General features: G+C 43.8%; 1 protein-coding gene across 4 annotated transcripts; it reads left to right on the top strand.

Moving 5' to 3' along the window:
• The first annotated feature begins 4,663 nt into the window (after window positions 1–4,663).
• MED18 (mediator complex subunit 18) lies at window positions 4,664–9,236 on the top strand. Of its 4 annotated transcripts, none has more exons than XM_060275770.2 (5): window positions 4,664–4,725; window positions 5,096–5,195; window positions 7,374–7,481; window positions 7,698–7,783; window positions 8,333–9,236. In XM_060275770.2, the coding sequence occupies exons 4-5, from the start codon at window positions 7,711–7,713 to the stop codon at window positions 8,884–8,886; spliced, it is 627 nt and encodes a 208-aa protein (XP_060131753.1). In that variant the 5' UTR covers window positions 4,664–4,725; window positions 5,096–5,195; window positions 7,374–7,481; window positions 7,698–7,710; the 3' UTR covers window positions 8,887–9,236. The 4 variants fall into 4 exon arrangements, with proteins under 4 accessions (XP_060131753.1, XP_088528506.1, XP_034973430.1 ...); XM_088672380.1 differs by having other exon boundaries at window positions 4,664–4,899; XM_035117539.3 differs by lacking the exon at window positions 5,096–5,195.
• The last annotated feature ends 6,121 nt before the right edge of the window (window positions 9,237–15,357 follow it).

Genomic DNA, 15,357 nt, shown 5'->3' with positions numbered 1-15,357 from the left:
GGGCAGGTAATAAATTGCAGCAGCAGCAACAACAACAGTTTAAAGTGATATGATACTGCTTTAAATGGATAATGCAGGTGGTAGAGCCTCAGAAAATGAGCTCTATTTATTGCTAGTATGTAGGATGAGCTGAGGAAACCTTCCTTACCAATTTGTCAGGCTGGCGCAGGCCCCCTTCAATGAAGTATGCCACACACTCTCATGATTCCCTGGATACATGCTAGTTCCTATAACAACACATCTCCATTCGTCACCTGCCTTCCCATGATAAGAAACTGCCTTATACCGAGTGAAACCACTGGTTCACATAGCTCAGTCTTATCAAAGCTGATGGCGGTGTAGACCAGCAGAAGCCACTGTGTTGCCCCCCAGATGTTGATGGACTGCAGCTCTCATTATCCACTCCAGCATGGCCAATGATCAGGGGTGATGGGTATTGTAGTCCAGCAACATCAGGAGAACAGCACTTCGGCTACCCCTAGTCTGAGCTTTCATCCTGACCTGAGGATGCCAGGGATTAAACCTGACAAGCCTGTGCTCTCCCATTGAGCTTACAGCCGTTCCCTTTCACACCTCTGCACTGCGGACCACAATGTACCTTTTGCCACGGCTATGCAATGGTGGTATTTGTACCACTGTTATGCAATTGCCTATGAAAGCAAAAGGAGATTAATTCTGACTTTTGCATGCATTTAAGATCTCATCAGCAGATGGCAAAACGGTGACAGGCACAGCAGGCCAGGCCTTGGCAGGGAGGAAGGTAGACTTGTGTTATCTGACACAGTCCTCCAGCTCTCAGAAGCATCTTCTATACTATACCAACTAGTTTTTTTCCAACCGAACGTAACAGAGCTGATTGCAGCTTGTGTGGCAGCAAGCTGCCCTTTCTGTGCCCTCAAAGGTAGCTATAAATCACTTTGTTCTTGCAACTGCACTTAGTAGGAGTGAGACACGGGGGTGATAACAACAGATATACTCAGATGGTTGCTCTACAGACACCTGCTCCTTAGAGTAATAAAAGGGAGGCAAAAAGGCATGTCATTTAAGGTGTTCAGAAATTTAACATGCTGGGCTGTAAAGTGGAAGTCCATGGAATCCATGCAGAAGGGCTCCGTGGTACAGCACCCACTTCACATGCAAAAGGTTCAAGGTTCCATCCCTGGCTACTCCAGGAAAGGCTGGGAATCTACTGACTGAAATCCGGGACAGCTACTGCCAGTCAGTGTACACAGTACCGAACTAGAGGGAGCAATGGTTTGACTTCAAATAAAGCAGCTTCCTATGTTCCTAATACAGTAGATACAACACAATGGTAACATTTGGCCTTTTATGCAAAATGAAATCCAGGACTCCATTATTAAGGACATAGAGGCCCAGTTCATATGTCATGGCATACTATAGTTAATGGTTTGCTCTGAGCCTGGTTTTCTGGGCTGTTTGTTTTATTTTAGATGGCTGTAACCCATCCTGTGACCTTGGGGTTGTTGTTGTTTAGTTGTGTCCGACTCTTCGTGACCCCATGGACCATAGCACGCCAGGCACTCCTGTCTTCCACTGCCTGCCGCAGTTTGGTCAAACTCATGTTTGACCAAACTCATGTTTGACCAAACTCATGTTTGACCTTAGGGTGGGTACGGGTGGGTAATTAATTAATTAAGTAAATAAACAACAACAACAACCAGAGAAGGATGTGAAATTGTGAATGAAACCATTACTTGGATATTCAGCACAGAAACTTGATACCAGCGTTAAGGAATATAATCTCCTGGGATACTTGTCTATAGCTTTTATTAGAAATTGGAGTGTTAATAATAGCAACACCATTAATAATAAAAATACACCAGCAATGTGAAGGGTGCTTTTACTAAGTATGAAAGGTCCCTGCCCTGAGGAGCTCACAATCTACATCTTTATCACAAGAGACAGGAGGAAGGAGAAGAGAAATGGTATTTATCTTCCATTGTCTCTTGAGACAGACAGATGTCATCCATCCCCCCCTGTTTTGCCACAGCAGGGTATGTGGACTAAAAAATTGTGTCAAAGGTGGGTGTTGAGAAATCCGAAGGAAATAAGAGAGGTGGCATCATGCAACTTTAGGCATAAGAGTTGGGGGAATGATCAGAAAGTTAAAATTTCCAAAATATGTTTAGATGTGTCTTAACACTATTGGGGAGGGGAGGGTTAGGTAAATCTGGAGATTGGAAAGGTTGTGATTTCCAGATTTCCACTGGCATTACTGGAATCAGAGAAGCATTATTCACTCATCAATTGCTCCATGTTTTTGCTTTGTAATAACCAAAGGTCACAAAGGGATGGGAGAAGTTGCTACCCACAGGATTACTTAAGCAAAACCTGAAGTACAAGCCAGCCAACAGAGAGGCAAGTAAACAACAGTAAAGAGCAGTTTACTGCAGTTTGGTACTTTCATACCATGAGAGTGTGGAAAGCTGCCTTATACTCAGGGCTTTTTTTCAGCTGGAACTCACCAAAACTCAGTTTTGGCATCTCTCAGGTGGGCGCTATTGCCATTGTAAGAGAACAAGGGAGACATTCATAATGAGTTCCAGTACCTCTTTTTCTAGAAAAATAGCACTGCTTATACTGAATCAGACAGACCAATCGTCCTTCTAGCTCAGTATTCTACATGACTGGCAGGGTCTCTGGGTATTCAGACAGGGGATGTTCCCAGTCCTACATGGAGATGCTGGGGACTGAACCTAGAGCCTTCTGCATTCAAAGCATGTGCTCTGCCAGAGTTGCAGTCCTTCCTCTGAATGCAAAAATACAGAATTTTGCCAGTTGCTTAGAGATATACAATGTTGCTATATGGCTGGTGCTGAACTGGACTAGTCTTTTAAAGAGCCTAAATGGAAGCTATATGCAAACCAGTCTGGACACTTCTGAGAAAGGTGCAAATTATGTAATAAGTAAATAAACACCTGTTCTGAGTCACGGCTATTTGTAAAAAAAATTGCTTTGCAATCTTCTGAAAATATGGTGATTCACTATAGTCAGGGCATAGTAATTGTTTTTGGTCAGCACAGTGACAGAAACTAAGCAATAGATACAGTTGCCTGACAAACCTGGAAAGGATGTCATGACGCAGAATAGTTTTTTGTGGGTTTGGCCCAACAAGTCCATTGCCTTCCCAGTACTGCTCTGCACCCCAACAATTCCCGTTCCCCATATTCCTGTTTTTAAGTTCATTGCAAGCTGTGTCTTTCTCAACGCCCAAACTCAGCATTTCACCTGCGGTCTTTAAAAACCAAAACTGAATTTCTCCTTAGGCTGTTTCAATAGTAACTCCCTATGATGATGCCAAGATCATGGCCACTGGTCCCATCACCTCCTGGCAAATAGAAGGGGAAGAAATGGAGGCAGTGAGAGATTTTACTTTCTTGGGCTCCTTGATCACTGCAGATGGTGACAGCAGTCACGAAATTAAAAGACGCCTGCTTCTTGGGAGAAAAGCAATGACAAACCTAGACAGCATCTTAAAAAGCAGAGACATCACCTTGCCTACAAAGGTCCGTATAGTTAAAGCTATGGTTTTCCCAGTAGTGATGTATGGAAGTGAGAGCTGGACCATAAAGAAGGCTGATCGCCGAAGAATTGATGCTTTTGAATTATGGTGCTGGAGGAGACTCTTGAGAGTCCCATGGACTGCTAGAAGATCAAACCTATCCATTCTTAAGGAAATCAGCCCTGAGTGCTCCCTGGAAGGACAGATCGTGAAGCTGAGGCTCCAATACTTTGGCCACCTCATGAGAAGAGAAGAATCCTTGGAAAAGACCCTGATGTTGGGAAAGATTGAGGGCACTAGGAGAAGGGGACGACAGAGGACAAGGTGGTTGGACAGTGTTCTCGAAGCTACGAACATGAGTTTGACCAAACTACGGGAGGCAGTGCAAGACAGGAGTGCCTGGCGTGCTATGGTCCATGGGGTCACGAAGAGTCGGACACGACTAAACGACTAAACAACAACAACTCAAAAGAATGGAGAAGGAACTGGCAACCCACTCCAGTATTTTGCCATGAAAACTCCATGGACATAAAAAAAGGAGAAGGAAGTGAGAGTTCCCAAGGCATGCTCTGGTTCATGGGGTCATGGAGGGCCGAACACGACTAAGACGACTAAACAACAACTCAAAAGAAACAGGGTAGGTAGCCGTGTCGAAACAAAATAAAAAAATTCTTTCCAGAGTGTATCTGAAGAAGTGTGCATGCACACGAAAGCTCATACCAATGAAAAACTTAGTTGGTCTCTAAGGTGCCACTGGAAAGAATTTTTTTATTTTGCTCAAAAGTAAGTCGTCCCCGTCTTCCCGCCACAACTGAGTTGCCTGAAGGATTTCCAAAGACTGGTCCTAGATCGTTCATAGCCTGAGACGCACCCTAACCCCAGGAGGGACACCGCATAGCTGCAATTCAAGAGGGAAGGGATCCGGTGTGGTTTGTATTTTGCTTTTCGGCGGCGCAGATATTTAACGTAATGCGGCAACGTCACTTTTTCCCCGCGGCGGAGTTTTCTTACCGCAAAGCGCGATGTTGTTTTCTTTCAGCGAATACAGAATGAATGAGAACGTGCCGTACGATGACGTCAGGAAAAAGATGGCGATGCCCATGAACAGCACGGGAGGGGGAGGAGGAACGCGCATGCGCTGCTTGACTTGCGGGGTAGAAAAGGAAAAGTGCTTCCAAACGGTGGGGCGAAGAGCGTTGCAGGTAATGTGCCTCTCCACCTTGGTGGAGACTTCCCCCTGTACAACACCTGAAGTTTTGTTCCTAGGCCGTGCGCACATCCCCCGCCTGAAGTTACTAGTTCAGCCGAGCCGGAGATAAGGGTTTTGCGCCGCTGATACTAATTGAGACCGGGGCTTTGAGGCCTACAGACGGAGGGTTAGTTCGGACAGTATTTAGCTGGGATAAGTAGGACTTCTCAGGAGATACTGGAGGTGTCTCCTCTCTCACCCCCCCCCCAAAAAAAAATCCACATGAAGATCGTATCTCTGGAACAAAGGGAATCCTTTTACGGGGAACTGGTGTGAAATAAGGAACGTTTACAGCCTTCTTTTTGTTGTATTCCACATTCCAGGCAGAGGGCCTTCTCAGTAGTGGAGCTCTTCCTGTGGAACGGCCTCCCTTCAGATGTTAAGGAGATAAAGAATTACGTAACTTTTAGAAGACATCTGAAGGTAGCCCCGTATCAGGAGGTTTTTAATGCATGATTTTTTTATTATGTTTTTTATATACGCTATATGCCCCTCAAAGTGGCTGGGGAAGCCCAGCCAGATGGGCGGGGTATAAACAACAACAACAACAACAACACAATAAATAAATCAGTTAAGAGAGCGACTTAAAAACATAAAGTGAAAAATTAAGGAAGGTCCTGGAGTATGTACGCTGTGGTCAGATGCAAATGGGAATAGGGTTTCTACATCTTTAATAGAGAGAATTTCAGCAGGTGTTTCAGCAGTAGCCCTAGGAAGGAACATAGGAAAATGCTTTATATCGAGCCAGACTACTGGTCCATCTAGCTCAATATTGTCTACTCTTCCTTGCAGTGGCTCTCCAGGGGTCATTCCCAACCCTTCCTGGAGAAGCTGTGGATTGAGTCTGGGATTTTCTGCATGCAAAGTGGATGCTATGCAACTGAGCTATGGTCCTTCCCCTCCTCTGCATTACTGTTAAGTGTGGAGGAGCTCTCTGTTTACACTGGCTACCTTGCTGAGTGTATTTAAAATCCCTATGGATGTTTACTTGTCAATACATTCTACAAAAATCTACAGGGATGTATGTAAGATAAAGCTATTCCTTCCAGTAACACCTTAGAGACCAACTAAGCGGGTGACACTGCGGGTTAAACCATAGAGCCTAGGGCTTGCTGATCATAAGGTCGGTGGTCGAATCCCCATGACGGGGTGAGCTCCCGTTGCTCGGTCCCAGCTCCTGCCAACCTAGCAGTTCGAAAGCACGTCAAAGTGCAATTAGATAAATGGCTACTGCTACAGTGGGAAGGTAAACGGTGTTTCCGTGTGCTGTTCTGGTTTACCAGAAGTGGCTTTGTCATGCTGGCCACGTGACCTGGAAGCTGTATGCCGGCTCCCTCAGCTAATAACGCGAGATGAGCGCCGCAACCCCAGAGTAGGTCATGACTGGACCTAATGGTCAGGGGTCCCTTTACCTTTACCTTTTAAGTTTGTTATTGGTATGAGCTTTCATGTGCATGCACACGAAAGCTCATACCAATAACAAACTTAGTTGGTCTCTAAGGTGCTACTGGAAGGAATTTTTTTATTTTGTTTCGACTACAGCAGACCAGCACCGCTACCTACCTGTAACTAAGATAAAGCTAGTTACAGGTAGGTAGCCGTGTTGGTCTGAGTCGAAGCAAAATAAAAAAAATTCCTTCAGTAGCACCTTAAAGACCAACTAAGTTTTTATTTTGGTATGAGCTTTCGTGTGCATGCACACTTCTTCAGATACACTGAAACAGAAGAGCCACCCTCTGAATATACATAAGGGTCTGGCTCTTCTGTTTCGGTGTATCTGAAGAAGTGTGCATGCACACGAAAGCTCATACCAAAATAAAAACTTAGTTGGTCTTTAAGGTGCTACTGAAGGAATTTTTTTATTAAGATAAAGCTGTTAATATTAAATATTTACATATGCACTTTATAGTGGGGGTGGGAGAAGCTGGCTGCAATTCTAAGCATGCTTACTTAATGAAAGGGAATTTCACTGGATCAAAGACAGTTGCCACCAAGTATGCCTGCTTAGGAGTGTATTGTAGACCCTAATGGAGCTGTATGACTTGTGATTGTTCTTGGTCAGGCCAATGAGTACAGTAACTTGTGGAAAGTTCACTTCAGATGCATGGTCATATAAGTCAGTAACCCCAGGAGAGCCTCTGAATTGTCTGAGCTTATGGGATGTTATTCTGGAGTTTGTCTGTCAAACAGGTTGCCTTATTTTAGGATTGGGATGGGGATGCTGTTGGCTCTCCAGGTGTTGTTGACAGCTCCTATTGGCCATGCTGGTTGGGGCTAATGGGAGATGGAAATCTAGCAACATCTGCAAGGCCATGTGTTTTTATCCTTGAGCTGGGAAAAGGTTGGTTGCTTCCCTGTCCTGCTGCTAGGGGGGAAAGCTGGTGTAGGGGTGGGCAAGAGGAATTAGGCCTTGATTCATGCATCTTCCACACAGGGGAGGTAAGAACATGACCCTGTGAGGGAGTGCTTCTTCTAAACCTAATTCTCTCCCCCCTTTTCTGCTGAAGGTCTTGGCAGACCACTTAATGATTTTTCTGCCTTCTGTAGCTGCTATAATGCACTGTCTTTGATGCTTTATGGTTTTTAATTGTATTTTTACAGGCACTCCGTGGACCCCCTGAATGAAGCTCATGAATCTGAGAACCCCTGCTCTGGATTCATTGTCTTCCAATTGATATTTGGACCGTATTATATCACACAGTAACAAAGGTAAAGAAGGGGCACCTGTGGTGTTTGAACTGGGGATACGTTTTGGTTCTGCTTTGCTGAAATAACTGTGCTGTGGTTGGCCACTGTGAGAACAGGATGTTGCAATACATGGGCCTTTGGCCTGATCCTGCTAGGCCTTTCTTAGGTTTTTACATTTATATCACGGTTCAGCCTGAATGATCAGCTTGTTTTCTTTATTGATCCTGCTGCTTGTAGAGAAGAAAATACCATGGAGGCCCCTCCCGTCACCATGATGCCTGTCACTGGAGGCACTATTAACATGATGGAATATTTACTTCAAGGTAAGTCGCGGGCAAGACTTGGCTTAACAGTAATATCTGATTCATTCCATATGACCTTCTGCTGGAAGAACATATGTTTCTTTAGCAATGTAGGTGTTTTCCTTTTATAGCTGCAGGACAGTTAAAAAAAACAGAACAACTGTTGAGATTGTGAGTGGACAACTCTAGGGTCTTTCCACAAATAAAACCACAAACCTAAGTTGGTCACAGAGTATATACTCGATAGTGAGCTGACCTTGAGTGTACCTTCATGATAGCTGCATTAGCAAACACTTGTTTCACATTTGAGCCTTATTCATTGGCCGATTCACTTAAAAATGTGTGAAAGGGCCCCTGTTGCAAAGGGGAAACTCTAGCTGTATCTTTTGTGAAGAGCTTTGTGGTTCTCTGATCCATGTTCCTTCAGCAAGGCTATTGTACTATTTGCAGCTTGCCATAGGTGTTTTTTTTTTAATGTTGGCATGATGCCACTGGACTGTCAGGGCAGTAGGATGCTTTCCATTTGTTAATGAGGATGATGCTGTCTTAATCCCTCCTTTTTCCTTCTAGGGAGTGTTTTGGATCAAAGCCTAGAGAGCCTCCTTCATCGACTCCGTGGCCTATGTGATAACATGGAACCTGAGACCTTTCTGGATCATGAGATGGTGTTCCTGCTCAAGGGGCAGCAGGCCAGCCCATTTGTTCTCCGCACTCGGCGTTCAATGGACAAAGCAGGCACTCCCTGGCACTTGCGGTACCTCGGGCAGCCAGAAATGGGTGACAAAAACCGCCATGCCTTGGTACGCAACTGTGTTGATATTGCCACATCTGAGAACTTGACGGACTTCCTGGTGGAGATGGGCTTCCGCATGGACCATGAGTTTGTTGCCAAGGGGCACGTGTTCCGCAAGGGCATTATGAAGATTGTGGTGTACAAGATCTTCCGCATCCTGATTCCAGGAAACACTGATAACATTGAGCCCTTGTCCCTCTCTTATCTTGTGGAGCTCAGCATTGTAGCACCAGCAGGACAAGACGTAGTTTCTGATGACATGAGGAGTTTTGCTGAGCAGCTAAAGCCTTTAGTTCACCTAGAGAAAATTGATCCTAAAAGACTGATGTGAGCAAGATGGCCAGCAGCTAAGGCTTGAGTATTTCCTGTTACAGAGACTGAGGAATTGCAGAAAGCTTTAACTCAGGTGTGGAGAGCCTTTGGCCCTTCAGGTGTTGCTGAACTATTCATCCCTGGCCATTGGCCATTGACCATACTTGCTGGGGATGATGCAAGTTTTTGTTCAGCCACATCAGGAGGGCTACAGGTCCCCCACTCTTGCTTTAACCAATACTGATATAATTATCTTGCTCAGACCTTTGAAAGCAAAACAAAATTCAGAAGGTTGGGTTGGTTTCTTACTAAGTAATAATGGATTTTATTATTTGGTGATTCCAAATAAAGTTAGTCTAGTATTGCAAACGGTTTTCTCTTACTGCATTTTGGAGTTGAGGCATCTAGTTTTTGTAATTTAAAATCAAATCTTCCTCTGGCAGGATGGGGGCAGAGCCAGCTACCATGTTTCTCCAAAAATAAGACACCGTCTTATATTTATTTTTCCTCAAAAAAACACACACTATGGCTTATTTTCAGGCCATGTCTTATTTCCCCCCCCCTCCTGCCGCGGCCGGCATTGCTGCTGCGCCTATCACTATGCCTTATTTTCGGGGTATGGCTTATATTCCTTGAATGCCTAAAAATCCTGCTATGGCTTATTTTATGGCTACGTCTTATTTTCGGAGAAACAGGGTACTATATCTTGCTAGAACTGATGGGAGTTGTAGTCCAGCAACATCTGGAGGGCCCAAGGTTCTCCACACCTGGTTTATACAAAAAGAACGGGCAACTTCATACACATGCTGTTTCCTTTCCTCAGTTCACACCCCACATCATAAGACAAAGGATGTAATGTACCTAGTATTACTTATCTGGTGCCATCCCACTTCGCCAAGTGATTTTTCTTCATAATTCATGCATACAATTTTGTCCTGGCCGTGTTTCAGTTAAGTCGGAATGCATATGGATTTCCTGCTACCAGCATTTTATCCCCACAACAGCCCTGTGAGATAAGTTGGACTAGGAGGGAATGATCCCAAATCTCTCTCGGCAGGAATTTGAACCCAAGTTTTCCATGTCCTAGGTTTCTCTTTATTTGCTACATCACACTAGTTCTCCCAGAATCTTAGTATAGGAAGCTTGCAAGTTACTCAGGGATTACGGTATATTCCAGGAGTAACGCCTGAAGCCAGAATTGTATGTAGTCAAAACACATTGGATTCAATGTGGGTGGGATTGCCAAAATCTTTTTTCGCAGATGCCCACCTCCTTTTCACCCCCTTTTGAAAAATCTTACAATTTTTTTGCATGTAAAGCTGAATGCACACAAGTTAAATGTGCATATGTTTTGGGCTTACTGTACTGCTTAGTACTCTGTAGGCATGGTTGTTGTTTTTTGTCACATATGGATTTGGGGTAAAGAGGAAATGTTAGAAGTAGGACTGGGAATGAGAAACCCATTCAAGTATTTCTTGTTTTGGGAGTATTTGGGAAAGGGAAATTTTAGACCTGGATATTCCCTCTGAACCAATGTCCTTTGGATTTTAGTTTATTCAATTCTAACATGTTTTTCTCCTCTTCTCTCCCTGCCGCTTGAAACTAAGAGCATAGAATAAGATATGGGGAAAAGGTAAAGTTGGAAGAATGGACATCCTCTTAGTATAAACATATTGGGTTGAGCTGCTGGCTGTTGTACAATGAATACAGTATTACAATAAGAACTTTGTAGACTAATTGGAGTAGAGGGGGCAGGATGTATCCTTGACTCACTGCCATTGCGCATTAATGCTTTTATGGTGATAATAATAGAATGAATGGTATCTGAAGAAGTGTGCATGCACACGAAAGCTCATACCAAAATATAAACTTAGTTGGTCTTTAAGGTGCTACTGAAGGAATTTTTTTATTTTGCTTCGACTCAGACCAACACGGCTACCTACCTGTAACTAGAATAATAGAATGAGTTACCCCTGTTGCATTAACTTTGGAGAGACTGGATTATCATGCCACCTGGCCAGCAAAGGAACAGGAATTCAGGTGAGGAAGGGAGCGGCTTCTCTCCCCAGGAATTTCTCTCACTTTCTCCTTGTACATTGTTAAAGAATGAGCAGAATGTCACATCTAAGGTGCTGCTGCCATTGAGACACAAGTGTTGCACAGAGGCACTTTAATGACCAGTGATGCCAGCTGTGCTTATCCAAGGTGAGACCTGCACTGCAGCTTGGCTAGGTGCACTTAATTATTTCACAGGAACAGAATGTAACTTTGCCTCAGGACCTAAAATATGCCTACAGCATCCTTTGTCCCTTACAGAACAATTACGCTGCTCTTTTGTTATGTAATTGGCATAAGACTCATCCTCTCTGAGCTGGATCATTTCAGAACCGGCCATAATTACTCCACTGAAGAGCTTCCATTATGCTAACACTAATCATAATTAGTAAAATTATAGCTAAGTGAGTAGTAAATGTTTAATGAACTTGTCATGTCCAAATAAAATAAAATCCTCCTCCTAACTGTTTCCAGATACTTCAAACTGGAGCTTAATGGGACTTGCTTCCCAGTAAAGCTGTATGGCATTGTCTTGCAAAGACATGTTCTTGAGGTTCTATTATATTCATGATTTACACTCTGCCCTTCAATTAAACAATTAGTGAGGCTTACAGTAAAATAGAAGATCTATAAAAATATTCTTAAAATACCAAATTTATAAAAGCAGCAGTAAAATGTGCATGACAGAGTCGCCTTCCCCTCCAACCAATAACCAAAACTTAGAAAGCCAAAAAACAGCGATTTAAGAAAACCAGTAAAATATGCAAGATCTGTGCATGCAAGCACAAAATCATCAAAAGTTTAAAAGTCTGGAGATATAAAAAGTTTTGTGCCTAGTGAAGAAAAATATTAAAGTGAGCAGCAGGCAGTCCTCTTTGGGGATAATGTTCCAAAACCAAGGTATCGCCACTGAAAATACCCTTGATGAAACCATTTGCCATACTGGATGGCAGGGAACCTAGAGGAGGGTCTCGAATGAAGTTCTCACAGTATGGGTAGGCATGTGTAGAGATGGGTTATAGAAAAGTTATTGTGATTCTCAAGAGCCAGCCAGGGTTTTTTTTGTTGGGGGGAGGGGATAGATTTCTTAAATCTACACCAAAAATGATGCATAAACAGAAAAAAATATATTGGGGGTCCTCTCCATAATGTGTTGTGAATGTGTCACTTGTGTGCATTTTCTGTCGAGCACCATTTCTTCATTCTTGTGATAGATAAGTTACACATTGTTGGTGTGTCATACATGCCTTTCTGCTACCTTCATAATTGGTAACCATTGTCACAAGTCAATCCAACGTCAAAACAGACTCACAGCTGGCACCTCACAAGCTAAGAGCAGCTTAATTAATCCTGATGACATTGCAGGTGGATAAACCAATACACCAGGCAACTGAGCGCACAGGTGACCAACATGTGCATTCAAGCTCATTTTATGCACCTCCAGCAGCCTCCTGAAGTTGCCCCATTCTTCTTTTGACAATTTATATGCTAACATTTAAACAAATCTCAAAGCAGTTTACAGCGCAAGTTAAAGCATATTAAATAAAAGATGGGGGAAGCTCCAATGTCTATAAAACATGATTAGCTGCTAAGAGCATCCTGTTTAGCATCAAAATATACATATGAAAACGGGTTACAAAATACAAGGGCAGTTCCACATTGCAAAACATAAACAACCAAACAAAGCATATTCTAAACACCAGGAAATAAAAGACTACAAATTAAAACCATGCATTTCACATCTATAAATAGCATGACTGACAGCTATGCAAAAGAGAGATCAGTTTGCTCTTCCCAACCACCGTATGCCCAATCAATCATACACTTAATCTAATCCCATTGAATTCCCAGCAACTAAGAGTTATATCTGAATTGGCACAAAGTGACTTGTTGGTCAGCACAAAGATTTCTGCATTTGCAACAGAACTTCGCCATCTTCTACCACTTAAATCTATCCTAGGGTATACCCCAATCCTCCGGAGCAGATTTGAGGAGGGGGCGGGGGGCGGGGATTTCCTTGTGCAAGTGCAAATCCTTGTGCTAACAGAATGAGGACATTGGATTCTGCCCAGGAAACACAAGTTAATCTGACTTCACTTTAAAAAGCATTCCATTCAGCTCAAGCACACCCATACGTGATCAACACACACCAGTCAATCAAACGCACACGCGCGCGCGCACACACACACACACACACACACACACACATTCCTTCAAAGTTTCTTCCTTCCTGTTGGGTTTCCTTCTTATTTTTCATGGCTTAACGGTATGTGTTCCCTCTCCCTCTGAAGTTTCAGAACAATTGGAAGATACTGTATTTTATTTTTTTAAAAACCCAATAGTTCTGTTTGTCTTTTATTAAACCAGAAACAAACTCTCTTTCCATGTTGTACGGCTTGAGGAAAAAAGTGTGTTCCTGCTCCAGCTTCCTGAGAATGAATTGGTAAGATGTGTTAGCAGCGCCAAAGTGACCTTCCCAGAATGCAAGGTGGGCAGTGTGTATGGGGATTGTTGTCTTGATGTCTTGGACTGCCCAGATGACAAGACCCCCCTCTCAGCCTCGCTGATGTGGTCCAAAGGAAAACAGCAATATGTTTGGCACAAGCTTGGCTGCAGGAGTTGCTGGAAGGAGGTGTGCAAGGTGCCATCCAACCGTTTTAGGGACTCCATTCTGGATATGTGTAGGGTTTACTCCTTAGCACAGGCTTCCTCAACCTCGGCCCTACAGAGGTTTTTGGCCTACAACTCCCATGATCCCTAGCTAGCAGGACCTGTGGTCAAGGATGGTGGGGATTGTAGTCTCAAAACATATGGAGGGCCGAGGAAGCCTGCCTTAGCATTTTCTTCTCCTGAAGATATTGCACAAGGCAGTGGGTACAAATTTTCCCAAAGCCTTTCTCAGAAATGACTATAGCTGCAAGGCAGCGGAGGTTAACTGTGTGTATGTGTATATAACATCCTAAAGTCGGGAAGGAATTGTGTTACAGAGCAGTAGATGTATTGGTCCGTTGTATCTTGGAACCCCCCCCCCCCCAAAATTGCCTTATATACTTGGTTGAGGGTAAGAACACAAGAAAAGCCTGCTAGATCAGCACTCTGGCCATCTTGTCCTCACAGAGGCCACCCAAGTGCCTATGGGAACTGGTCATCAGAAGCATTGCTGCCTCCACCCATGGAGGCAGAGCATAGGCATCATGCTCCAGAGCTGTTACCTCCCTCCATGAATTTGTCCAATCCTCTCTTAAAGTAACTTGATGAAACTCAGGTCAACAGACGTTGCTCTTTTGTGGTACATTCCTCCCATCAAAGTGCCTTGAGCTGAAACACTCCTTGTACCTGGCGTTTCCCGTGTCTCGTTCCCACTGTCTCAGTAAATTGCCTGGCACAAAATCTACCTTGTTGCTCTTTAAATGGCTTGGCTGCTTCCTTGGAATCTGGTTAAGCTGATATTTAATAGGATGAGTTGCCTACCGGTATATTCATTTGCCAAAATTAGAATAGACTCTTGCCAAATCTACTGACACTGGCTGTTGTTGTTCCACACTGGAGCCAGAAACAGGGGAAGCTGGTAAGACTGCCCACACAATATAAATATCCAGGAAGGAGGGTGCTGGGTGCTGGTAAACACTATCTTAACCAGTCCCTCTCTCTCTTTCTGTGCCTAATAATGAGTTAGCCCACTGGCCCAACCAGCCTTGGGTGGGGGTCTTTCTGAACCCCACCGGTTGAGATCCTTTTAAGTTAAAGATGTCTGGGGACGAATTTAGGAACAAGCTAATAGCCACAATGCAATACAATAAAATATTTATTATATGGTTTATTACATGGTTTGAAGCACATTTAACACACATGACTTCCCCCAAAGAATCAGGGGAACTGTAGTTTCCACCTCACAGAGCTACAATTTCCAGGACCCTGAACAAACTAAATTTATCAGTATTTGTAGGGGGAAGCCATATGCTTTAAATGCGAGTTCAATGTGCTTTAGATGTGTGTTTTTGTTGTTTTAAATGAAATCTCAGTCTTAATGGACGTAGCCTGGATTGTCCCTCAGCAGACCAGGTCATTCCCCACAAAATCGGCCTCAGAGGAAGGACCATACCTGAGTTATAGATATGTACAGCATACATTAGAGGTGGAGAACCTTTTTCGCCCAATGGGATGGAGCATTATCTCCTGCCCACCCACAAAGGCCAGCTTGGGTGGGTCTACATACCTGTCAATCATCCAATTTTATAATGATGCCAGGCGATTGACACTTGTCATGGTTGGTTGGTTGGTTGGTTGGTTGGTGGGGGTGGGAAGATGGGGCTTGCTCAGCCAGCTTCATTGTCATGCATTTGGGAAGCACTGCATAGCAGGGTGAGTGAGCTTTGCAACCCCCATGCTTGGCACTTGGGAAGTGCCGAGCGCTGGATTTGCAAAGGACTTTGCC

Source organism: Zootoca vivipara, chromosome 6, assembly GCF_965207765.1.
Source record: "Zootoca vivipara chromosome 6, rZooViv2.hap1.1, whole genome shotgun sequence".
NCBI classification, from domain to species: Eukaryota; Metazoa; Chordata; class Lepidosauria; order Squamata; family Lacertidae; genus Zootoca; species Zootoca vivipara.
Note: the sequence above shows the minus strand (reverse complement) of the source record. Positions and strands in the feature narration are given on the sequence as shown.